Source organism: Australozyma saopauloensis, chromosome 1, assembly GCF_035610405.1.
Source record: "Australozyma saopauloensis chromosome 1, complete sequence".
NCBI lineage: Eukaryota > Fungi > Ascomycota > Pichiomycetes > Serinales > Metschnikowiaceae > Australozyma > Australozyma saopauloensis.
Window position 1 is genome coordinate 567,357 of NC_086131.1, and position 25,496 is coordinate 592,852.

Below are 25,496 nucleotides of genomic sequence, written 5' to 3' on the forward strand. Positions count from 1 at the left end.
GAGTTCTATGACGGTCTCTGGAAACAGGACTACATGATCTGACTGTGGACGTTTGATAAGAATTTCTGGAAATGATTTGCGTTATACATTTGAGATTTTCGAGATTATCTTTCCCCGATTTTTTTTATTGGCATGTTGCATCTCTTTGTGCTAATTCTGTAGGCCTTAGAACACTCTAACGAAAGATCCTTCCAGACTACATTCTGATGAGGACACATTCTACATTTTTGGTAATGATTGATTTTCCTCTCTGTGCCTTTGATCATCGCCCTTTTCAATAATTTGAATCAATTATGTATATATTTTCTTAAGGAATAATGTGAAAGTTTAACACTCGTTTTTGATCCGCAATCCAGAAGCGGGAACACCAACGCAAGTGATATTTGTGATACGGCAGACCAGTCCCTTGTACTCAACCTTGTACTTAGCACCAACCAAAGCCTCCAAGACTTCCTCTTCACCCTTGTAGATAGGAGTGAAAGAGGCGCAACAAATGTCAAAGTCAGCGTATGGATCAAAGTCGATCTCGATGGCATCACTGGCAATTGTGTCGGATCTAGCGCGGATTTTCTTCGCTTGCTCAGCCTTTGGACCAGTTGGCAAGATGTTCAAAAGCTCACCGGCAAAGTATGAAGCGCTGCTGTAATTTTTGTTTTTGAATGACTGCAGCATGGCAACTTGCAAAGCATTGACGCGGTGCGTGTTTTGAAGCTTGGCACGTGTAAAGTAGGCAGCCAATTCTAGGTTACGTTTGACATCTGTGGTCTCCACGGAACGACGTTCCAATTCAATGGACAATCCAAGAATGTACTCGCGACACAAGGTCAAGATGTCCTCGCATTTGGCCTCCTTCTCATCCTCACTGACGCTCAACAAGGTGATTGTGTAGATGATATCACGGAAAACTGAGATTGCTTCGGGCAAGTTGTTGCCACGGAAGAACTTGAACGCCGAACTCAATTTTTCATCCATTTCCTCGAAACCAGGAATGAATGGAACAAAGCTGTCACTTGAATCTTCGTCATCACGCTTGCGGATGTAACTCTTCATAGCAGGCAAGCCGTCAACACCAGGCAAGTACAATTTGTTGCTTGAATAAACCTCCATAAATCTTTTTCTCAATGGCGCAAAATTGACGACACCAACCTGTTTGTTTAACAAGGAAGCAGCCTGTTCAAAAGCTCCTGCTGCGGCACAACCAGCAGCAGTTTTATTGTTGCGGAGCCAGTACGTGATTTCGCCCTCCAATCCAGATTCTGTTTCAACTATAGCTCCATCAGCTTCAACAAAGTCAGCCTCGACATCATCTAGCTCATCATCGATGCCAAGATCATCCTCATCCAACTCCCACCCGGCGTCTTCCTGCTCGGACTCGTCATCCAATGCGAGATCGTTAAAGGCAGCTGTGGGGACCGAGGTTGAACCACTCTCGGTGTGACTCTCGATCTTGGAATCTTCCACGAAGTCATCCAAGTTGCCACTCTTGAATGCAGATTCAAAAGAGGTGAGAGTGCTTGGCTTAAGAGGCCAGTTCTCAGCAACAGAGCCAACGGGTTGTGGGACTTGTAATGGGGCACCTGTAACACCCAAATTGAGGTCTTCTGGTTTTCCGGCCTGCAAGAGCTCCTCAGCGATCTCGTTGCGACCAGTTGTGACGGCTAAAGTGTACGCCAACGAGACAAGACCTCCCTTTGCGAGAGCATTAATTCTAGCATCCACATCATTAGTGTAAATTGTGTTTTGAAGAACCGACGAAGGGTTCAGTTGAGCTTCAGCAATCACTGTCATCTTGTTCAAGCGTTCGCTATCACCTTTACTCAAATAGAGGAAAGACAATTTGTCAAACAGCTGGAGTCTTTGGAAGGCACGTTCCACAACTTCGACATTTCCCTGGAGCAAAGCCTCATCGGCAAGCTTCTTCCAGGTCTTCTTGGAGTCCAACTTTTCAGCCTCGGTCTCAGCAATAGCAAGATCACCACACTCCAAAGCCAATTCGAAGCGAGTCTCTGGGTCTTGCACGAATTGCAAGGCGATTTCGGAGTAACCCTTCTTCTGTATGTATGCAATGATGTTTTGACCCACCAAGTTGGAGTTTTTGATAATTCTCAACACCTCAGCGAAATTTTTGTTAACCAAGGAACGTTTGAATCTATACTCGGTTGGGTCGATCACAACCACTTCAGCTTGACCTTGACGGTTCAAGCAGTACACCTTGTTGCCCAGAATCTTCACAATGTATAATGTATCCTTCAAAGTTTTGATGATTCCGTTGTCGCCGTTTAAGAGACCATACTTGATGTGATTCAATGTAGAGTACAATAAAACACCAGACTCATCCCAAGCGGCACTCTTCACACGAATAGTCTCATGCAAGGAGGTGACGTGTTGCAAATCCTTAGTTGCAATAGTCACTGTGTGCTTTGAAAGCAAGGCAAGGTAGTTTCCGTCAGGAGACCAAACGGCATACTTAATTTTGTTTGCAGACATTGTGTTCAACTCCTTCTTCTGTTGAACATCGTACAAAGTGACAGAGTGGTTTCTAACCAAAATAACACGACCACCATTGGCATTCAAGACATCAGTAATAGCCAGGTCGAGCTGTATGGACTTGGTCACGGAGTTGTTCATGTCCTTGACATACAAAACTTTAGATGATTTGACAAACGTAACAAAACGGTTACGGGAGATGAAGCAAGCAAAATTGGCCTCGCCCAGTCTAATGTCCGATGGTTCAAGAGCACCGGTGATTTGTTTGGGCAATGTCAACAAAGCATACATACCGTTGTCGCCATCGCCATGAGTTACAAGCATGGAGTTCTCAGCAGAGTTGTATGAGAGAGTTTTCATGAAAGACCAAGCCTTACCGATTTTTTTCATGGACAACATTGGCATGGAAGTCTCATCTCTAGAGGTGTCGAAACTTTGCAATTGCTTCTCACCATTGACATAGTAGAGCTTGTTCTGGAACAAGGTGTGGGCTGGTCTCTCTCTTTCGAGCTTGAAGACCATCAAACCGGAATCATGGCATGTGGCAAACAAGTTCATAGTAGGATGGTTGGCAATCATCCAGAAACGGTCGTTCTCTCTCTTGAACTGCTTCACTGGAGTACGTTTATTCAAGTCCCAAACACGAATAGTTTTGTCGTCAGAGACCGAAAGAATCAAGTCTTGATGAGGGTGGAAAACCGCGCAGATGACGTTTCCAGTGTGGCCACGGCAAGTGTCGACCTCCCAGGCCTTGGTGTCGCTCATACGCCACAACTTGACGAGTCTGTCATCAGCAGCGGAAACGATCAATGGCAAGGTGGGATGGAAAGCAGCCCAGTTGACACCTTTGTCGTGGCCCTCCAAGACATATTTGACCACGGCGTTGACGTTTCCAAAAATATCCTGCTGTGGCAACTGTCTTCTTTGCATCTGATCCTCGAAGGAATGTTGTTGCGACTGGGGAGCGGAATGCTTCTTTCTCAAGCCAGAGATATCCCACACACGCACAGTCAGGTCCAAAGAAGCAGACACGATCAAATCCTCGGAGGGGTGGAATTGGGCCAGCAACACGTAGTGGTTGTGGCCGGTCAAGCACGCAATTTCCTGACGATTCTGCCAATTCCAAATACGAATGGTCTGGTCATCCGAACAAGAAAGAATCCACGGCAAGTCATGGTGGAAAGACACGTTACGCAAGTAGTCCAAGTGGCCAGTCAACGTGAAAATACACTTTCTACTAGTAAGGGACCAGACCTTGATCGAGTAGTCATCGGAACCGGAAACAAACAAAGGCTGTGTCGGATGGAAGTTCACGCACCGGACCGGACCTTCGTGATCCTCGAAGCGGTCAATCAATGTGCCCATGCGGTAGTCCCAAAGTTGGATGATCGACAGGTGGAGAGCGACCAAAACCCACGGCCGCGTGGGGTGGAAGGCCACGCCCTTGGCCCGCGAGGACTTGGACTCAAACTTTGTGAGCATCTTCATGGTGAAGGCGGAAGTTTTGGTGTTGATGTTGGGGCGATTGGTGGATGGAGGGTCTTTGTGTGTGCGTTTTTCGAAAAAGGCGGACTGGACACCTGGCGCGACACCCGTGCCTCTGCGATTATGGGGGATTGGGGGATGTGAGTTGTGGATTGAATGGTGAGGTGAGTTTGGCGATTGCACGGTGTAGAGATTTTTTTTTTTGTTTGGAATATGGTGTGGTTATTAAATTTTGGAAATTTGTTGGAGTAGTTTCACTCATTTGGGAGGAATTCGTGAAGGCGCATGGTATGGTCCTGGATGGTACTTATTGGTAGTGAACGCGTATATGAAGTTGAAATGAGATCTTTAAAGAATGAAATTGGGTACATGTAGAAATCTGATAAACAAAATGAGATCGTTGAAGAAAATTTAAAAAGCTTTACCTGGCGAATTCCGTTGAATTCTCTTAGTTCCTTCTTTGACGAGTTCCGTTGAATTCGTTATGGTTTATTTCTACGCTCAATTGTGATCTTAACGTTCCTAACTCTTCATTTTTAGGTATTTATTATATGCATCAGAGTTTAAGTTTGCAATGTTTTTGAGGGTGTGTGCGTCACTTAAAACACGAAAACACCAGCGATCATGGCAAGGAAGCCACCAATAGCAGTGGAAGCACGGTCGGCACCAGCGCCAGACTTACTGGCAGAAGCAGAGCCTCCCTTGGCAGAGGTGCTTCCTCCCTGAACAAAACCACCAACAAATGTGTTTGAAGTGGTGGAGTCGGTCACAATAGGCATGCCTGTGGAGCCTGAACCGGAGCCAGTAGTCTTGGTAGTCTTGGTGTTACTGGAAGAAGAAGAGGCTGAAGACTTCGATGACTGGGAGGATTGGGTGGAGGCATCGTTCTGAGGGTTGAATCCCACAGCCTTCTGGTTACCCAACCAGGTCTTCTTGTTGGTCAACAAGACATTCTCCTCATTGAAGTCCGTGGTGGAGTTGTACAAGAATGCAGAAAGGTTTGTAGAGTTTCCAGAAACAAACGAAGGCAAGTCGTAAGCCTTGATACTAACGTTCTTGACGTACGCATAGTAGTAACCGTAGTCTTGGATATCTTGGGAGTTCCAGTTGATTGGACCACCAGCCCACTGGACCGTACCCAAAGCATTCAAGTCGGATCCGGCAGGCCACAAAGAGAACTGGACTCTGGAGGGAGTGGATGGATAGTCGTATCTGTTCTTTGTCAGGTTCCAGGTGTCGGATCTCTTCAAGGTACGCACGACGTTTCCATCGATGATCCACTGAGTTTGGTCCTCGGCCCAATCGATCTCGTAGTAGTGGTAGTTCTCGTAGGTGTCGGTGGTGGTGTAGTTCTTGGAGTTGGTGTAGTTCAACAAACCGAGGGAGTAGAAGTTAGTCTGGGGCTTTTCCAAGTCGTAACCCATGAACTCGTAATCGATTTCATCCTGAACGTCAGAGAAAGTAATAAAAGCAGTGACCACACCAACGTCACGCGCGGTCTTGATGGTGGCACCAACTCTGCCGAACCACAAGTACTTGGTGGAAGAAACAACGGTACCAGTCGACTGGTTGGGCATCTGCAACAAAAGAGCACCGTCTGCGTTGTTGATGTAGCCAGTGTACACCCAGTCGGCCTGCGAAGCGTTACCCAAGTATTGGTTGATGTCCATGATCTTGGAGGCGTTGGACATCAGGTCTTGGAACGACGACATCCGGGGCTGGGGCATACAAGCAGTCAAGTTGAAAGAGTATCTGGGGTCACATCCACCCAAACAGTAAAACCCGGTACCACACATACCGTACTGGTTACAGCATGGAGCACTGTCTGGACATTTGGAGGTGGCATTACAAGGAATGGGGTTCCAGTCGGCGGCCTGGGCCAAGGAATAGAATATGCCGAAGAAGAGAAATGCGAGAGCAGACTTCATCTCTGTGGACTCACGGTAGACTTTTAAGAAGCGAAAGTAGCGAACGGAGCTAGAAGAAAAAGAAGTACTGACAGAAAAGAAGAAGTCACAATATGAAACGAGAGTGCGCAGTATTTTGATTTCTGGGCTGTGTGCAGACGTCTCTATTTTGACCCGTTTTTATCATCGTTTGCATTGCTTTCTGCAGGTCCAATACTACGAGCCCTGGAATTTCAGAAGCGCACTTACCCGATTGGTTCGAGGAATGCTTGAGGCCACCAAGAAAAAGGGGAGTTTCTGGCAAAACGGGGTGCTCATGCGGGAGTCATCGTCAGTCAACGTCTATTTGCAGGATCTGCCGTTGTATTGCACCTGTTTATTTGGTTACATACTTCTTTGTTTGTTTTGGATACAGTCTGGTCCTGCTTGACAACGCCAAATTTTTAGCTTTGACCCTTTCTTCTATTGGCTTAATTTCCCTTCAGGAAAAAGTTGTACATGTTGGGCTGGTAGGCTGATGGCTCATCGTAAATCAGAGTTTGGCCCGGTGGGTTCATGGGTCCTCCTGCCTGGTTTGGTCTGCTTGGCGAGTTGAAGCCAGAGAATTGAGGCTCTACCTGCGGACGATTGGCTCTGTTGGACGGCTGATGCTCAGGTTGAAATTCGGTGCGGATTTCGCCACTATAATTTGAGTTGACGCGGGGCGGCTTGGGGGGAAGTCCTTGATTCTGCGTGGCATGCGGCTCTGGTCGCTGGAACTGACCAAAAGACCCTGCAGGACTTCCAAGTTGTAGAGAACTGAATGAATTCGATACTTGATTGTTGTTGATTTCATTTTCAATTGCCCGATTCAAGCCTTCCGCAAATCTAAGCAACTGTCCGTAAAACTCGAGTGCTTGTTGCAAACCTGCTGAGTATCCCCTCCAGGAACTGTTGAATTGATTGATTCGAGATACTTGCTCGGCCAAGACGGTATTTTGGAAAGTACTCAGAGATTGAATTTCTTTGACTTTCGGGTTAGTTTCTAGTTTCAGCCATTTGTTCTGCAACTCAGTAATGACACTCTCTTGCTTTTTGATCAAGTAGTCGAGCTTCTTCAGGTACACCTCGAATTTTTTGAGCTCTTCCGGGAAAAACTCGGTTTTAATTTCTTTTGTACTTTTAGTTTTGCTATTGAGCATTATGACATTGGAAATGTCGTCTTTGTGAATATCTTCCTTGAGTGAAGACAAAAGATTTTGGCGCTCTCTTTTGAGGACATTAAGGTCGTTCAAGATATCCTCGATGGCGGTAATTTGACCGGAAATTGATGAAGATTGTTCTTGCAATTGACTATCATCAACATCTAACAAGCTGATTTCATTGTTTATATCAAAGGAGGGATTTACCTTGTTGGCTTGAATAGCAAACAAAGTTTGGAATTGACTCGATTGGATTCCATGGCCAAGAGTTTGAAAAAGCTGACTATTCTCGCCATCAACAGGCTCGAAGAGTCGAGAGTCTGAGTTGCCAGCGTCATAGAGCGATTTTTTCAATCGGATCAAATCGTCACGAAACTTCGCGGAAGAATCCGAAAACTGTATTTTCTCGATATTCTTCTGACTGTTATTAATCAAATTGTAAATATGTTCTCTTCTTTTGTGGATTTCTTTTCTGTTTCCTATATCTCTCTCGTAGCTTGCGCTAATTTCATTGACTTTAGAGATAACATCCGGCGGTAAAGAGACATGCACGCTGTCCGAAGCTCTGTGTGCTTGATCGGTATTTAAAAGCTCCTTAATCGTTACGAGGGCTTTCGGCAATTTGAGACACTCCAAAGCTGATGCCAACTTTTCTGCCGCAACATCATTCTCGTCGATTTCTGCCCTCAATAGCTGAGATTTTTCCTCAGAGTAAAAACTCAAGAGCTCATGTACATTGATAGGAACAACATTACTCAAGAAGTTTGTATAACTGTGCTCATGCACCTGGGAAAAAGATTCATTTTCAGAGATAAGTATAGGCTTGGCACTTCCACACTTCATTGGTTTTGGGTCAACTATTGTCGCCACATTAGGGATGATATCGTGGTAGATAAGATCGTTGTCTTTTGTGATGTCTTTGAGTTTTATATCAACCGCGTCGCGCTGGTATTTGTAGTTGTCGAGTAGCTCGAAAGCATCTTCGCCCCCACTTTTGGCAACAGATTTCAATGTGGCTGTGGGAATTGCAGCAAGCAAATCGGATGACTTGGACAAATAACTGATAGCCTCACCGTATTTGTTTTTCGACTCCAATTGCAATCCTTGGAAATAGCACGCCAATGACTTGTAGTAGAGCGCCTTTACCTCGATGATTGAGACCCAAAAAGGGTCCAATTGAGCAGATACTTTCTCATCTGGAAGGCCATTCTTGTCAGGATCATACTCAAAATCCAACTGCTCGTCCCCCGACAAACTTTCGACGTCACTTTCTGTAACAGCGTACGTTGAGTGATTTGATACTTTTGAAGCACCTTCAGCAGTTGACAAGTGACTGATCACTTTGTAACACTCGTCAAAACACTGGGCGGTAGAGGTACATAGTTTTGCAATCACAGAGTTCATTTTCTGCTCCAAGTCTCCATCAATGGCCTTTAATGTGAATACCTCCTGGACCTGCGCTAAGCAGAGGTTGATAAGGAAACTAATTGTAGAAGGGTTGAGATCATTAGAAGGGCCATTGAGAAATGTTTTTGACAAAAATTCGAAAACACCAGCTGCCTCCTGGTATAATCTGATAGCTTTTTTAAACGCCTGTTCGTCTCCCCCGGTGCTTCGCTTGGAGATGTTGTAATTCACAGAAGCCGCCTTGGTCATCAACGAGCCGATATTGAAGAGAACACTAGCCTTCTCAAATGCCAATGCAAACTGTTCATGCAGACTGGAGGGCACAAACGCATCATGCCAGATAAACTTCATTGATTTATGCTTGTTCACCACATCCATGGGCACCCTAAGGTCCACAAGCTCCAAATAACTGTAGTAGCGCATGTACAAGCCTATTCCAGTATCGTCGGCATGAGCTCCTCTGATGTCCAGGCGAAGTTTGTTGAAACTCTTGACATCCTCCAGGAATTCAGAGGTATTGCCGTAGACTGATAGTAGGTACTTTGTCAATGGTTTGGACCAATTGACTTCTTCTGTTTTCTTTGTTGGAACGGTCAAAAGCGATGCCTTCATATTGTTTGTTCGGAGACGCTTTTGGTTCGACTTTGGATCTGGTTCAGGGGTTGAGTGAGAGGTGTTCGCGATAAGATCAAGTGTGATAATTTGATGGCAATGATGTTATTGCGAAGAATAGGGGCGAAAACGGTGTATTTTTGTCATAAATCCAAAAAGTGAATATTTGCATTTCGAGGTTTCCCCTTTGAAATTTTTCTCTCTCCTTTCAAGTTCAAGATGTGTTGTTCATTGTTCTGGATTTAACAGAGCTCAACTCTGTACCACGACAGACCTAGTGTTCCAGGTCAATTCCACAAACAAAGATATTGAAGTGTTTTGTCACTGAGGTTGGAATTTATCTTAGCCGATCACATGTATTCGTGTGGCAGAGTCTCATCAACTGATGTCTGTCAACCCATACACTTCAAACTTTCTTATTCGTAGAGGATCCGAAATTCTAGGAGCCGGTTGGAATTAAATACACTTATTTGAATTGATTATGATAGTCCAATTGAATGTTTCCAAGACCAGACGTCCAATTGAACTTCATCATGTATTGGCTGCAAACACCCCAATCGCTATTGTCCTGCACTACTGCTATCTACCAGATCCCCATGGCTCCAATCGAAAACCAACATGTTTTTCGTATTAGTAATTGCCTAGAAAATCTCAAACCAGTGGGTACAGTGACATTCTATGATGTTCCGACAAACGATTGTGGCTTTGAAGCCATAAACGTTTCTCGGTCGACTTATAAGTGGTTTGACGCTGACTACGTAGCTTTCCATTTTAGAAAAACCAAGCTCAATCCGATTTTACGGACTCTCTTAAAATTGGTCGCTTTAAAGTATATCCTGGCAACATTCCGAATTGTGCCTGTGGTTCAAAACCCTCCTGTGCAAGTATGGAAGGTAAGAATCTACGCTATACCGCTTGATATAGATGGTGCTAGATATATTCGACTGTGGCGCAACTATTACAAAGTTGCGCTTACAGCAAAACAGTTTGAAAACTTGTGGTTGGAATTGATTGCAGTCATTGATTTTTCAGCGGAGTCTTGGAATACGTCCTCTAACGTGGGTTTTTGTTTATTGCCCTTTCTAGCTACACATAATTCCACAAAGTCGAATGGCTCTGCACTGGAAAATCACCATATTCAGAGATGGTTCCGCAGGAAAGGATATTTGGCAAGTCCCGAAACACATGCTTCGTTGGAGTCCTTGGTAGAATCAGTGTATGATCTGCTACATCTGCCAGATCTATCTCCGTATGAACAAAAGCACACTGGCTCATCCAAGCTCGGAATTGCTGTTGCAGAGGACTATATTGCCAAAACACTAAATTCATACAAAAATGGAGAGGATATCATCAAGGGTTTGAAGAGTAAACTATACCCATTCCAGCTACGATCTCTTTGTAAGATGTACGAGAAGGAAACAATCAAGAAGAAAGATGTTGTGCCAAACTTTGTGAAACTTACAACTCCTACGGGCCAGCCTTACTATTATGATACCCTTAACCCGGGAATTTATGGTCACCCAGAATTATACTTCTTACCTTGTGGAGGAATCCTAGCTGAAAATATGGGTTTCGGGAAAACCCTCATATGCTTAGCACTTGTTCTATTCTCTAAACATGAGGTGTCGATTGCACTGGCGGACATGGCCCCAGTTTTGAATTTCAATAGCAACAATGTTCCTACTCTTCAACAAGTATGTGTCGAATCTATAACTAGGAATTCATTACCATGGCAATATTACAAAGATGAGCTTAGCGCTGCAGTCATTCAAAAGATTGCTAGTCTGCCTGCCAAGTTTAAAATTCTCAGATACGATGAACCCAATTCCGCCAAGTTAAGGAGGAGCAGAGTAGTACCTAATGAACTGGAACTATATCTATGTAGCACAACGCTCATTATCACTCCCGAAAATTTAATGCACCAGTGGAATGACGAAGTACGAAAGCACTTTGATTCTGGGTGTCTCAAAGTCTTGTGTATCTCTGACCGCTTTAAAGAACAGATCGTGACCGACAACTCTCTCCACACAAATACGATTTCTTCCGTGAATGCAGTTATCTCGTACGATCTAGTAATTATATCGTCACCATCTCTAACGAGGAACTCGAAAATTAGGCATATTTTGGAACAAGTCTATTGGAAAAGGCTCATAGTAGACGAAGGGCATTCCATGAACTCAAAAAGTTCTACGCACAGCTCTAAAGTTGCTGCTTTACATGCGGAAAGACGATGGGCTGTTACAGGTACACCAACCTCGGGTTTGACGAATCTTTACATGAACGAAAAGTCGGATTCTGCTCAAAATCCTGAAGCCATCGATAGCAGTCAAAAATTTGTCGTGAAAAGTAAGTTTAATGCTCGAGATGACTTAGTCAAATTAGGGAATCTTGTTGCACAGTATTTCAGAATTGAGCCGTTCCATACTCAATCAAAACTATGGAACTCTTCTATAATTCGTGGCTTAATCGGCACGAGCTCGTTTGCGACCCTGTTGAGCTTATCTAATTTGCTCAATTCTATTATGATAAGACATTCGCAAAATGATATTGAAAAAGATTTACAATTGCCAAATTTGTTCCACACAGCAACTTTTTTGAAGCCATCGTATCATAATCGACTTTCTATCAATTTATTCACGGCTGTTCTAGCTGTCAATGCGATATCCTCCGAAAGAGTTGGCCAAGACTATATGTTTGATATCAAGAACCGTCCTCAATTGAGACAGTTGATCCGAAATTTGCAGTTTGCATCCTTTTATTGGACTGGTTTCAGTGTCGAAGATGCGGAACTACTCACTCAAGTAATTCATGAGACTTATAAGAAGCTTGAGAAGGTCAAAGACGCCAAGAGTGACATGGACATGAAATTACTTCACTCTTCTCTACAAGCTGCACAAGAAGCTCTTTCGAGTGAAAGCTGGAGAATGGCTTCTCCGAGTCACGAAATGCAATATTTCGTTGAAGATTTGCCACCATGGATTGGAGCATTATTAGCCATTGATCCTTCCAAAAGTCCTGATATTTTTGCGGCTCCTCATTTGAAAACTGTTCAAAGATTCTATTACAAAAACAGATTTGTCAATCCTGAAAACAATCAAAAATTTATTGAAGGCTATCTCAATGATGTAAAACAGTTTTGGACACAATACGAGGAAGCATCTCTGAAAAATAGTCATTCAAAGATATCGAACCAAGAAAAAGTTGATCCGAAATCTATTTTGGCTGGCACAAATGATGTCCCTCATTACAAAGAAAATCACAAAGCACAAGAATCTCTGAACACATTCAACACGCTCAATTCTAAGGATGCACATATTAATGCGGCCGATATGAAAAGGTTTCGAACTGCGCAATTGCTTGGTACAGCATCCACGAAGCTTTCCTACTTGAGCTGTAAATTAGTTGGACACTTTCAAGACGGGATTAAGTCAATTGTGTTTTTCGACAATGAAGACACTGCTTATTTTCTACTTGAACTGCTTGAAACTCTTGGTGTGCCCTTCATTTTGTATGCTCATTTCATTGGCACCGAGCAGCGAGCCAACAATTTAAAAACGTTTGCCAACCATAACTCATCAGAGGGTGGTATCTCTTTGATCATGGATTTAAACTTAGCCTCTCACGGATTGACTATCACTTGCGCTACTCATGTTTATTTTACTAGTCCTATATGGAAGCGCTCTATTGAAGCCCAGGCGATCAAGAGAACACATCGTATTGGACAAACAAAGGATGTTCACGTAGAAACTCTTATTTTAAAAGGAACTTTGGAGGAAAAGATGTATTCCATTAGATCTAAAAACTCTTCAGACTCTCCGGAGGACAAGCTTTCTTCGTCTTCTGCTGAACCGCAGAGTGTCATTGACGATGATGATATCCAGAACTTCATAAAGGAGTACAAATTCCTATCTGCGGACAATCATGAATGTGAATATGCTAAATTTCAAGTATCTGATACGAACAAAGCTGAAAAGCGAAGAAACGACAGTTGCGCAGAAGATGAATTTTCCCTTCTTGATCACTTCAGCAAGCTCGAAAAGATACTGACAGGTACTCCGCTGGAGAACAGTAGGGTTTGGCACATGATGTTGTTCAGCAGAGGTAACTTGCAAAACATAGACGCCGCTGGACGAGAAAAGCTTTCCTCTCACGACCTCAATTTGGAGCTCGTGAACCCAGTTCAAAAGGAGGTAATCAGAGATGAGTCAAACAAACCTCGGAAACGAGTTAAGTTTTGAAGTCGCATTGGCGCACCACGATATTTCCGTCAATAGCACAACTCATGAGTATACTTTCAGACGGGTGAAAATCTGTTTGCAAAACTGCATCTTTGTGATCTGTATATCTTGCACGCATTCTACGAGACGCGCTATCCCAAACCAAAGCTTCTTGGCAATCAGAGCCAGCTGTGAGGAACACATCGTCTGTTGAGAAACAGGTTCGAACGATGTTGCGCAGCGGACGTGGTGTCGCGCCTTCAAACGAAGGGCCAACTCTAGATATGCCAGTCGGCACTGATTTTGATGCATTGATGGTTACGACATGGCCATCCACCAGACGGCATGCTAATCGTGAGCCATCCGAGCTTAATGCGAGACCTGTCACGGTATCCTGTGCCACTTGACACGACCACAAGAGTTCTCCATTAGACATGTCATACGCTTTGACACACGGATCGATACCTGAAACGTACGCAATTGACCCATCTTTGCTGAGCTCGCAACAAAGAAGAGGAAACAGAGTTGTGATTGACGAAGTCGCCTTTTTCACCCGTCCATCCCAGGACATGAGCATACCGTCATCGCCTACGCTGATAGATGTTGCAGAGTAACTGACACTGCAATCGTTTACACTCAATTCATGGCCGATTCCGTTACTAATGCGGTCACCTGTGATGGTGTCCCAAAACCCAATTGTTCTGTCAGCAGACACCGAAAAGAGAGTCTCCATGTCTTTCCACTGCATTGAAGTAACCGCTGACTTGTGACCTTCTAATACTCCGAAGTTGGGTGTGCTCTCAAATTCATTTTGAGGTAGATGCCATAGACGGATTGTACGGTCCATACCCCCAGACACTATACACGTTCCATCCAAACTGAATTTGGAAGTGAGAACTGCACCCGTGTGTCCCAGCAAGACTACAGCATCGTCATAGAGAAGGTGTCCCCGCTGGTTTGTTTTAATGTGTGTCAATTGTGACATAGAGTTTACAGACAGTGCAGGAGATGCATTCATGGCACCAAAGGAACATGCCATTTTTACCCTGGATAAACACACCAATAAACGATCGTAAATTTATGTTTGAAAAAAATTGGTAGTCGTTAATTTATGTATATTAAGCTAGATATTCGTATGAGCCTCCCTCTACTCTCGCCAAGTATTCTTTCTCAACCAAGTACTCAATAGCTCTCTTGATATCAATGAGCTTGGCTTTGAAGCGCGATTGTGCTTGAAGGAGAACCTCGTTTATCAATTCGTTATGCTGTCTCGTTTTTCTGGCCTTCATAATTCTCACAATACTTGCTGTCAAGTAATTCTTACGCGATTCTTCAATCTCTTTGCTGGTCTCATCTTCCTCCTGTTTTTGTTCGTTCTTGATCGAGCTGACGAAATTTACCTTCAATTTCTTCGACTTGTACTCGTTTACAATGGTAAGCGATGAGTTTGGATCGCTCAATGATTGTGATGGTGGGTCTTGCTCAATCAACTTGAACTTAACGAATGGTAAAAGGTGGGCTTCGAAAACATTTTGAGCAACTCCAACAATTTGGTGAAGTGCTCCGAAGGAGTACGTGGAAGACTTGTTGAATGCGAGAAGAATCATCAACTGCACATTTGAAACAGTAAAAATGAAGGGTGGCTTGCCTTTTCTAGCCAAATTGGCCTTGACCTCGTTTTTACCATGATTCCAAAGCCATTGAAGATTTCTTTCTGAGTGTGAATTAGTGTACTCGGCCTCGACGGAGTTAAGAGTGCTTTGCAACTCGGGAGGAATGTTAAGAGTGTACTCCTCGTTGTGAACAAACGGCCACATGCTACTAGCTAAGATCAATGGGTTGAAATCACCCACGACAGAGTTAGGCCCGATTACTTCTTTCACCCTTTGCTTCAAAGTCTCAGACGACTTCATATCCTCGAACATCTTTGTGATCTTCGATGTATATTCGAGTGAGTTCTTATCCTGGAGCTTTTGTAAAATTCCTTCCTCGAGTTCGTCAGAGCGAGTATTGCCATTTATCAATCTCTTCGCCAATAAACGACGGTAATGATTTTCGAACTCGTCTTTGTTCTCAACATATCTCAAAACGAGCTTCAAGTTATCAGCCACGTGCGTTTCTGTTTCAACCTCCTTTGTAGTAGCCTTCAAAAATGCATCAGCATACCTTGCTAATAACTCCGGTGTCTTGCTTGCAGATTTAGGGGTTGGGACAGCTATTGCGTTGATGTTAAAGAAGTGTTTACATGCAGCGTCAAGGGACTTGATGAAGCGAGGGTCTCTGTTGAAACAATCAACAAGAACTCTGCTGAATTTGTCGTAAATGTTGACCAATGCATAAATATAGGCTTTAGGGTTAACGGCAACTTGTGGTCTCTTTCGTGCCGTTTTATCCTCAGATGAAGCCTCAAGAGACTCCGTTGACAATTTCAATTCTTCGAGTTCTTTTGCGGCTTCAATTTTAATGTGAGACTCCAACCTGGCAGCTAAAGTATCTAAACCCTCGGGCAAATCGGCGAATAAAACAAACATGCGGTGAATATGTTCAGTTCCGTTTTCCTCTAAGAGCTTCAAGTATTGATCATACATCTCCTGCGCATGGTCTTCGATCAAGACCTTACGTAAAGTGATATGCAAGAGCTTTCGACTTCTTTCTTCCAAGTAGTTGTTAGCACGAATAATCTCCTCGGGCAAGCGCTTCTCACATTTGATCATGTAATCCTTGACTCCGTGTTGAGAGAGGAAGGATTGACTCTCTTTACGGTAATACTCGGCTGTAACTTCGATAAATTGTGTTTCAAAGCAGGTGGCGTATACCAGCAAGTTTGGCTTCTTCAAGTCATTGACATCCAATCCCAAATACACCATTGATTTAACAGCCACAGAGATGATGTTTGTATCAACGATCTCGTTGTTTCTTTGGCGCTCGATGAGACCAAAGATCTCCGCACGAATACGATCTAGGTTCGGTGTGAAAAGGTGGTTTTTCCATTGAACGAGAGCCAAATTGTTGATGTCAAAGATGTTCCGGTGTCCATCAGATCTCTCCTTAAGGACCCAATACCGGTTCATGTAGTCAAAGACATTGTTTAAGTAACGAGCGCCGATTGTGAACCGCTTCCATTTACGGACATAGAACTCCAAAAACGGTTCGTTATTTTCTGGATGCAAGCTCTGCACATATTCTTTCAAATAGTCCTCTAGTTTACCGTAAATTTCCCCACCAGTGAGTGTATATGTCGTCTTTTCCAGTCCCATGCGGGTGCTTGTTTGCGAGAGAGTGCTGCTGCGAGTTTTGTTGGTACAGTAATTGTATACTGCGGTATAGCAGTTCATGTATATCTTAGAAGTTACTCCCTGGTCTCCCTGGGCCCCCAAGATGAACTCCAATCCTGGTTTGATGAAGTTCCATGTTGCGTCTAAATCTCCAGCAATAGGAAGAGCTTGAGGAGGAGCTGACATTTAAAGTTCTAATTTGCTAAGTCGGGCTGTGGTACGAGAATTGATTGATGTGGGCTTACCGGTATTTGTGGGATCAACTTGTGAACGCCTTTCGAATAGTAAGGATTTCTGTTGGCTTTGAAGTGAAATTGTCGCAACAAGGAATCAAATCTGTGGATCCAATCTCGGAAATCAACCAGTGAAAACCAAAACTATTCAAAGCTCAGATTGGAATTGGTGCGAAGACTGTGTCTTGGTAGCAATTCCGTTTGGTTGTAAGGAGATTCTCTTACAGTAACCATCAAAGGTGCTAGGGTAAATTGCAGTATACAGGTCGTACGGGACTGGGGAAGGTGACTGTTTTTAATTGTACATGAGGCTATCTAAGATCCATTGTGGGTCATAAATTAATTTTTGTCTATTTTCTGTGAAATGTTTTCGATACCTTTTAGTATTCGTGTCGTTATTGTCATGGCTGAAACTTGAGAGTGACAATAAATAGAGTTGGTTTCTAATTATTCTAGAAAAAGCTGGCTTCTAAGAGATGAAACGACATTCAAAATTGCTATTGGATGAAGTTCTGAGAATTAAAGCATCTGCACACGCATCAGGTGTTTGAACGGAGGCTAACAAACAATCGCAACATATGCTGTCATCATCCTGAGCGTGGCCCAGAACTGACCCTGTCTACGACTCTAATGATAGAGATTGCGAACGTAAGAAGCCACAAGAAAACAATCAACAGAAGGAAAAATACCAAGGCTCGTTGGCGGCGGCACAAGAACCCGACTGTGAGTGTGTGAATGCTCAGACCCAGCTCCGGTTGAGCCATGCAAACCCACTCTGTATCAAACAAAGAATGGAATGCAAGAGAGAGGTTTGCAGAGCAGAAAATAATGAAGAACACATCCAACATGATGAGCTTCAACTTCCCCAATGGATCGCGGAGTCCCAACGGTTTCCCCGAGTATTCGTCATACGCAACATATACAATGTATATTATAGCAAAGCTTTGTACAACAATCGCGAAGACTGTACCGGGCTGTTGCAGGACTGGAACGTTGTCATACTCCTTCCTCAGGTTGACAAAGATGTTAATGGCTAGCGCCAAGGAACATGTGGAGAAAACGAGCATCATGATTCGTAGCAAAAGCGGCACCAAGGGATTCTGAACAAATATTCTCTGGAGTGTAGGCGCCAAGTCTTTTCGTTTCTCATCCAGCATCCAATATCCTGCCTTGCTTCTTACTCTGGGTGTGTCGTCTGCATGCTTACGTTTTGATAGAAATAAGCGAGAAAAGAAGCCGCCCTTATTCTCTGCGCCGGTCAGATTATCGCCGGCACTTGTGCCCATAATTGCTTGTCGTAGTCTATCGTCTCCACCCCACGGGCTGTCAGAAATTGGCGATTGACTCAAAGACTGGTCGAGAGATAATTGGTCCAGAGTGAACTCGCTGGGCTGTTTGACTGCCAGTAGCAAATCATGGTAGCCATGGTTCAATGTTCTGTTGAAGGGATCATTCATAAACGATGTATATTCCTCTTTTTTGTCACTAGAGGTAGTGGAGTTCGAGCGCAATTCAGGCGAAACCAAATCAGAATTCGTGCCCCGTTGTGACTGCTCCCGCTGATGCGCCTGGGCCATCTTGGCCAACACATAGTTGGGCACCACCTTTGGTTTTAGGGAGTACGACGCAAGCTGAGTCTTTCGAAAGGGATCAATCAGAACAAAATTGCCGCTTTCGTCAACGGTTGCGTTGCCGAAGTACGCTTCTGTGCCGTTGCGGTCGGCATGATTGTCTCCTGGCATCAAATGATTCTAGTATTTTGTGGAGTTTGTGATGTTGCTGGAAGTATGTATTATGTCTGTACCTATACAGAAGTAATAAGTGTGTTCCTGCAGCGGGAGGCAGATGTATTTGCAGCCAAATAATAGGCGAAGCATGGTATGGCTTTCGGAGAGTAATCCCAATTTTTTTCGGTATAATTTGCCGGAAACATTTAAATTGTCATGAATTTAATAATTCGATGGGAATTGGTCGCCTTCGGAGCCTATGATGCTCAATGGGGAAGGGATTGCAAGGCTTAGAAGTGAAGTTGTCCCGAGATTGAGTTTCAGAGAGAAGTCATATGATCATAATCAGTGTGTCGTTAGAGAACTGCTTTCATTATGAAAAAACTGATTTCAATTAAACTAACATGGAATGCACTATGTTCATGGAGAACTAAATAGACTTCTGTAATAAAACAGAGACTCAAATACTCTGCTTTAGATGCTCATACTCATCATTAAAGAATCTGATTATTAAAAGTCATTCCTTGCTTGATTCTGGATTGTTCTTGACTGAGACAGTACTCATTGAGAGCTACCCATAACATGGTAGTGGGTTCACAAAATGCGCCATCACGGCAACACCAATTAACTACTAATTTTATAACATCATTTTTATACTGCAGCTCCCGTTAGTCTTGCTGAGAGTTTAATTAGTCTCGATTTGCATCCCCTCGGTATCTATGGTATCAGTCTCGCATAACCCCAGATCCTGCATGATCCACCAGTATCTAATTGCGGCAACTGAGCAAGGCCAAATTTCCATGAACATATCAGAACCAGATGTCCCTCTATTCATGCTCGCATCTTTCACATTCAATGAGACTCCTTCCGAGTAAGTCTCGCGTGGCCATTGGATCCTATCGAAATTTGCATCAATCATTGTACATAGCCCAACAGAAATCGTCGCAGGACCTCAAATCTGATATCATCAAGTCAAAAATAGAGTCCGACAAAAATGATCTCGTGCCTAACAATGGCGCATCGATGAACAATGATATAGAAAAACAAGCTCGACCTACCCCTCTCCTCAATTTGGACTCGATTTTCGTTCTTAGTGTTCCTATTACTACTCACAGATCGTTCATTTATTGCCACCACAAGCCCAGTCTACTAAGCGATAAGCAGCGCAATGAGATGGACTGGAGAGTCAAGGCTGAAAATAAAGTGGTTTCACTTGCCATCAAGGGATGGAATAAGCTTGAGAATTCGAAGGTGTCAATTAATCAGAAGATCGTGGTATTTATTAGGCGCCTTCTTAGCTCTATCCCCTACGATGAGAATTGCTTGCGGTCATTTCCCAGGAAATCCGTAATGATTAGAGAAATCAATGAGGAGCACCGAGAATCCCTTCCTAAAGTGGTGTTGACTGCCGATATTGAGAGTGATGTAGTCTCCTTGGACCAACTCAAACCCATACCAGTGTATCACCCTCGATTCCAAGAGCCCCAGGCTATATTGTCACAGATGCATGAGTTCAGAAGCTCGCTTACTGCCTATCATAAAAAATGGGCCTATCTCTGTGCTTTGGGAATCCCTCTCAGTTTACCTGCTGCCCTCATTCCGGTTCTCCCCAACGTGCCTGGATTTTACTTTGCATATCGTTTGTACTGCCATCTTCAAGCTCTTAGAGGTGCTGGAAATCTAGGCTACTTGCTTGAAAGCAACAGTGCAGATGATACTATAGAAGACACCACTCACTTAACTTTTAGCTCTGTTCCCGGCTTGGATAATCCATACTTGGCTAGCGGCTTGTTTGAAAAAATAAAGGAGGAAAATTTGGAGGAGTCCGAAAGGCTTTTGATCAATCCTGAAATCGTAGATCAGCTTTGTGAGAGCACTCATCTTCATCAAGTGAAGGACGACTTGTTACGAGCATTGGCGCAAGAATCACGCCGCTTGAAAAAAAGTTTAGAAGAGAGTCCTGAGTAAAATGTATATATCAGACTCCAATACTATACTAGATGGTTTGTGTATCGCTCAATGACAACAAAACTTCAATTCAGATATAGCTTCTGAATATAGCACTCAACTTTACTCCCGTTTCGGCAATTTCAATTGAAGATATATTGACACAAACTTGAATATGTATTCATCATCTCGAATGCATCTCATTCTGTGCTTACTTAGCCCTAACTTCAAACTCCTACAATAACTCCGTTTCAAATCAATTCAAGAAGTAGCAAGGTCATATATCACAAAACATAAACATTATCAACATGGCCCGGGGCAAGATCATTCGTAAATTAAATACATTCAATTGTCCTTGACACTCTCCTTCAGTACAAGGACTGTAGTTCCATAATTTTGTACCACAGGCCATTGATACAATTATACAAAAAAGAACTTCAGTAAATTTTTCCATATCAAGTCAATTGATCCATCATCTAATTGAAATTCCACAATTTCATTGGCCCCAGATCAGTTCTGATGCTCCTGCTTGATTGCAAACCGAACTACAAGTTGATCAGGATGGCATTGTATGAATAGACATAAAGAATAATTGTTTTTTAAATAATCAATTTTGTAAGCGCAGCTCAGAATTTTTATTTGATACCGATTATATGATAGAGATTGGGTTCATTGAGAGCCTAGGGCTTATGCCCTGACACAGTAGTGGACAGTCACCCGCACTGTTTCTTTGCCTCCACACGCCAAGAGGTCATATATAGCGCGAGCTTTTGCTGGAAATTATTTTCTCCTACACATTCATTCACTATGAGAAATAAGTGGAGAAAGAAGAGAGTTAGAAGACTTAAAAGAAAGAGACGGAAGGTTAGAGCTAGATCTAAGTAATCGCTCTGCGGCTCTTCTTTAGCTTCTCTGATTGGAATCTGATTCCAATCCTTGACCCTAATCATCCGTTTATAGCAATACATGCCTTCGGTGTGAGAGCAGACTGTAGAATCATGATTAGTATGGCGGCTGTAACAAGAAGCTAATAAGGTTGCTGAGGTGTTTCCTTTCGTTATGTGTTCTTCACGCAATTGAGAACTCTTTGGCCGGAACAGTAGTTGATCCCCATTGCATGGAGGGACCGTAGAATGACAGGGTCACCTGTTGGATTTAAGTCCAACCCCTACTTGATGATCATCTGAAGTTAATCTAATCATTGCATGTCCCACAACTTCGAGTTGTGTTTGGTCCTGCTGATGGAAGATGGACAATGACGAGTATGACGAAGATGATGATAAGAACGCAGAAGAATTTCTGAAAAGAAGAACTTCCCCGTGAAGCAATTTTGCTCGCTCCTTTAAGTTTTTGCATTAATGGATCTTTTCGATTTCATACGTACATATTGGGGTCCTTGACTTCGGAGCTGCACTTCGTGACTATACACAGAATTGGTTGCAAAAACGTCAGTATATACTTCAAGGCACATCCTCTTCACGCCGGAATGTCTCTCTGTTCAACTAGTCAAATCAGATTGGAACAATTAGATTTGAAAACAATTGACGATAAACCAGGCCCTTCGTCTTCAAATAATGTTGAGGTCAACAAGACTACAGCCGAAGAGTGGTCAACAATTCCATTGGATTCTAGTCCTTCCAAGAAAGCAAATTCTGCCCCAATTAATTCAATTACTCTGCTTCTGGATTTGAAGCTGAAAGGTTTCAATCTTGCTGTATCTAGAGCTCGCGATTGGAGCTCTGGATTCTCTGTTCAAAAAGGACGTTACACAAAATCTGCTACCTGTGTTGAAAACAAAGAAGGCGGTCAGGCAGCGCTTGATAGCAAATTTCTCGAATTGTCCCCTCCAAAATTAGTCTTGGCTGAAAATGCCTTGACATCTCCTCAATCCATTGATCCTTGTAAAGGCATGAGAGTGGGGCCCCATGAGCCTCCTCACCCAATTGATTCGGCGCCAAAATTACAAGTGACGCCATTTACCATGTTGCAAGATCCATTTGGCCGTTCAGCAAATGATAGATTAAGAAACTTCCGTCCTACTCCGTCGCAACATGATCCAGATACCTCTCTAAATTGTCAACACCCATATCAAACAATGCCAGAGACAGAGACTTGGTCAAATCGGATCAGGTATTGGTGGTCTGGATCAGTTAGAGATACATCTTCAAGTCATAATTGGCCGCAGCCCATTTCGGTCGTTGTGGCTAACTCTGTCAATCAAAGCACAGCATCTTTCATACCAATGCAAGACATTGGCATGTCGCTGGAAAATATTCTTGAACAGCCGTCATATACCCCTTTAGCACAACCCATTGAATCCAGTAAGTCTCGGTCGCAATCACTGATTCAGGTTCAAGAAAGCCTGTTTAGAAACTTCATTGGATGCTTCTGCTTTTAGAATTAATCAGGAAAATATTCATTGATAAAAAAAAAGAGAGCTACTCGTATTTGATATATGAATTGTATTCTGAAATGATCGACAAAATATAGGAACAGAAAATGTAGTGGTCAGCACCGGAGACTTGCTCCATTACTCAGAAGCTTCAGCGAAACGTTCAGTAATCTTGGTCAACAATTCGCTGTAGTGCTTCTTGCCAGCCTCTTCACCTTCCAGTGGCTCAAAGAACTTAGCACTGGAGACAGCGTGCTTCACGTCACTAGTTGCCTCGGCCAACTTAGACCAAACAGCACCGTTTGCCACAGCTTTTTGAGCTTCATCGTGGTAGGACATGAAAGCACGCATCATGCTGTGAGTCTTCCAGATTGGGCAGAATTGATCGTAAGAGGAGTATCCGTTTTGTTGCAAGAAATCTTCTTTAATCAAGGTAGCCACATCCAAAACAATCTTGTCAGAGTCGGACAATGCTGACTTACCGACCAATTGGACAACTTGCTCCAACTCTTCGGCATTGGACAAAATCTCCTTGATCTTGGTTCTCAAGTTAGCAAATCCGGAGTAGTTCTTCTCGTAGTAGGAATCCAACACGTTGGTGTACTTGGAGTAGGAGATAGCAGTGTTAACAGAGGGGAAATGCTTACGTTGGGCCAACTTCTTGTCCAAACCCCAGAAAACTTGGGTAATACCCAAAGTGGAGGTGGTCACAGGGTCAGAGAAATCACCACCGGCTGGAGAGACAGCGGCAACAATGGAGACGGAACCAACTCTGTCTGGAGAACCCAATGCTAAAGCCTTACCAGCACGTTCGTAGAAAGAAGCCAATTTGGCACCCAAGTAAGCTGGGAACCCCTGATCAGCAGGCATTTCACCCAAACGACCAGAAATTTCTCTCAAAGCCTCGGCCCAACGAGAGGAGGAGTCTGCAATCATGGAGACGTGCTTACCCTGATCACGGAAGTACTCGGCAATAGTGATACCAGTGTAGATAGAAGCCTCTCTGGCAGCGACGGGCATATTGGAGGTGTTGGCGACTAAAGTAGTACGCTTCATGATTGGCTCCTTACGGCCGGAGACCTCGGTGAAAAGCTCTGGGAACTCCATCAAAACCTCAGCCATCTCGTTACCTCTCTCACCACAACCGACGTAAGTGATAATGTCGGAGTTAGAGAACTTGGACAAGGCTTGCGAAATAACGGTCTTACCACAACCGAAGGCACCTGGGATACATGTAGTACCACCTTGGACACATGGGAACAAAGAGTCCAACACTCTTTGACCGGTCAACAATGGGAAGTCAGCAGTCAATCTTTCAGCAACTGGTCTTGGAACTCTAACTGGCCAGGTGTGCATCATAGAGTAAGAGTGCTTCTTACCATCGAACTCAACTTCCAAGACTGTCTCGTCAACAGCGTAGGAGCCTTTCTCAGCAATAGAGGTGATAGTACCTCTGGCACGAGGTGGCAACAAAATCTTGTGGTCGTCCAACAAGGAGTTCTCGTAGATAGAACCGAAGATGTCACCTCCAGTGATATGGTCACCAACCTTCAAGGAGGCAGGGTTGAAGTCGTATTGAACCTCTCTGTTCAAGCATGGCACGTCAATACCTCTTGGGATATAGATGGATTGAGACTTGTCCTTGATAGCCTTCAAGGGTCTTTGGATACCATCGTAAATGTTCTCCATCAAACCAGGGCCCAATTCCACCGACAATGGCTTACCGGTTCTCAAGACTGGGTCACCGACAGTAACACCAGCGGTTTCCTCGTAGACCTGGATAGTAGCCTTGTCACCATTGATACGAATCACCTCACCGACCAAGTTGGCATGACCGACTTTGACCAACTCGTACATGGCACATCCAATCATGTTCTCGGCAACCACGACGGGACCGGAGACGGAGAAGATTTGTCCATAGTTGGATTCGGCGGTGTCCTCGAGGGAAAGACGCTTGATTTCTTTGCGGGCGCTATCTAATGCACCAGCCTAATTTTGTTAGTATTGGGTGGACAAATGAGGCCCGTGAATACATAGATATGTAATTGAGCTCTTGGGCATCACTTTTTACGTGATCCAGGTGTTATTACGTACCATTTTGAGTGTTCTGATGTGAAAGTAGTGGGTAATAAGGTGGAAAAGGCTTTATCGTTGGTAGATTCGAGGTAGTCGTGGGTGGGCCAAATTACCTACTATTACGGTGGTGTAGGCGCTCAATGGGGCAACGGAGTACCTTGCTACATGTTTATAATAATAAAGGTATTCACAATTAAAGTATTTTTCTCAATTCCTTGTTATTTATTTTCTCCGATAATATTTTGCTGGCATCTGGGTTGTGGGCCATTGTTCTTCGTCGCATTTAATCTATTACTGCCAAGTGTGAGAATAGGATCAATGACAAGACGAGACTTGACAATTTCAATTAAAGGCGAATTTTTATTTTCAAACGCTGAACTCCTTAAAATTACTATCTTCACCCTTTGGAATGATTATGGCCGGTAGAGACTGCGGCCTCTATGAATGTCACCTCACAAATGACCCTGCGACTATAACATGTTAAGAAAGGGAGATTTTCTTTCTAGTGAAATATAAAGTGTATTTGTATGGGCAAGTTTGTCATTTTTAA

At 43.6% G+C, this 25,496-nt stretch overlaps 10 protein-coding genes across 10 annotated transcripts; 3 read left to right on the forward strand and 7 right to left on the reverse strand.

Annotated features, from left to right (window-relative positions):
• Positions 1-327: 327 nt before the first annotated feature.
• On the reverse strand, positions 328-3,975 carry PUMCH_000267 (uncharacterized protein; the record flags this gene model as incomplete). Its single annotated transcript, XM_063019360.1, has 1 exon — positions 328-3,975. The coding sequence occupies one exon, from the start codon at positions 3,973-3,975 to the stop codon at positions 328-330; it is 3,648 nt and encodes a 1,215-aa protein (XP_062875430.1).
• Positions 3,976-4,571: 596 nt separating this feature from the next.
• Positions 4,572-5,900, reverse strand: PUMCH_000268 (uncharacterized protein; the record flags this gene model as incomplete). Its single annotated transcript, XM_063019361.1, has 1 exon — positions 4,572-5,900. One exon carries the CDS (start codon positions 5,898-5,900, stop codon positions 4,572-4,574), a length of 1,329 nt encoding a protein of 442 aa, XP_062875431.1.
• A 449-nt stretch (positions 5,901-6,349) lies between these two features.
• On the reverse strand, positions 6,350-9,079 carry PUMCH_000269 (uncharacterized protein; the record flags this gene model as incomplete). Its single annotated transcript, XM_063019362.1, has 1 exon — positions 6,350-9,079. One exon carries the CDS (start codon positions 9,077-9,079, stop codon positions 6,350-6,352), a length of 2,730 nt encoding a protein of 909 aa, XP_062875432.1.
• Positions 9,080-9,576: 497 nt separating this feature from the next.
• Positions 9,577-13,317, forward strand: PUMCH_000270 (uncharacterized protein; the record flags this gene model as incomplete). The annotated part of the gene is made up of 1 exon (XM_063019363.1): positions 9,577-13,317. One exon carries the CDS (start codon positions 9,577-9,579, stop codon positions 13,315-13,317), a length of 3,741 nt encoding a protein of 1,246 aa, XP_062875433.1.
• Positions 13,307-14,335, reverse strand: PUMCH_000271 (uncharacterized protein; the record flags this gene model as incomplete). Its single annotated transcript, XM_063019364.1, has 1 exon — positions 13,307-14,335. The coding sequence occupies one exon, from the start codon at positions 14,333-14,335 to the stop codon at positions 13,307-13,309; it is 1,029 nt and encodes a 342-aa protein (XP_062875434.1).
• Positions 14,336-14,414: 79 nt separating this feature from the next.
• Positions 14,415-16,757, reverse strand: PUMCH_000272 (uncharacterized protein; the record flags this gene model as incomplete). The annotated part of the gene is made up of 1 exon (XM_063019365.1): positions 14,415-16,757. One exon carries the CDS (start codon positions 16,755-16,757, stop codon positions 14,415-14,417), a length of 2,343 nt encoding a protein of 780 aa, XP_062875435.1.
• A 634-nt stretch (positions 16,758-17,391) lies between these two features.
• Positions 17,392-18,546, reverse strand: PUMCH_000273 (uncharacterized protein; the record flags this gene model as incomplete). Its single annotated transcript, XM_063019366.1, has 1 exon — positions 17,392-18,546. One exon carries the CDS (start codon positions 18,544-18,546, stop codon positions 17,392-17,394), a length of 1,155 nt encoding a protein of 384 aa, XP_062875436.1.
• Positions 18,547-19,350: 804 nt separating this feature from the next.
• PUMCH_000274 (uncharacterized protein) lies at positions 19,351-20,499 on the forward strand (the record flags this gene model as incomplete). The annotated part of the gene is made up of 1 exon (XM_063019367.1): positions 19,351-20,499. One exon carries the CDS (start codon positions 19,351-19,353, stop codon positions 20,497-20,499), a length of 1,149 nt encoding a protein of 382 aa, XP_062875437.1.
• A 1,465-nt stretch (positions 20,500-21,964) lies between these two features.
• On the forward strand, positions 21,965-22,876 carry PUMCH_000275 (uncharacterized protein; the record flags this gene model as incomplete). Its single annotated transcript, XM_063019368.1, has 1 exon — positions 21,965-22,876. The coding sequence occupies one exon, from the start codon at positions 21,965-21,967 to the stop codon at positions 22,874-22,876; it is 912 nt and encodes a 303-aa protein (XP_062875438.1).
• A 132-nt stretch (positions 22,877-23,008) lies between these two features.
• Positions 23,009-24,742, reverse strand: PUMCH_000276 (uncharacterized protein; the record flags this gene model as incomplete). The annotated part of the gene is made up of 1 exon (XM_063019369.1): positions 23,009-24,742. The coding sequence occupies one exon, from the start codon at positions 24,740-24,742 to the stop codon at positions 23,009-23,011; it is 1,734 nt and encodes a 577-aa protein (XP_062875439.1).
• Positions 24,743-25,496: the final 754 nt, after the last annotated feature.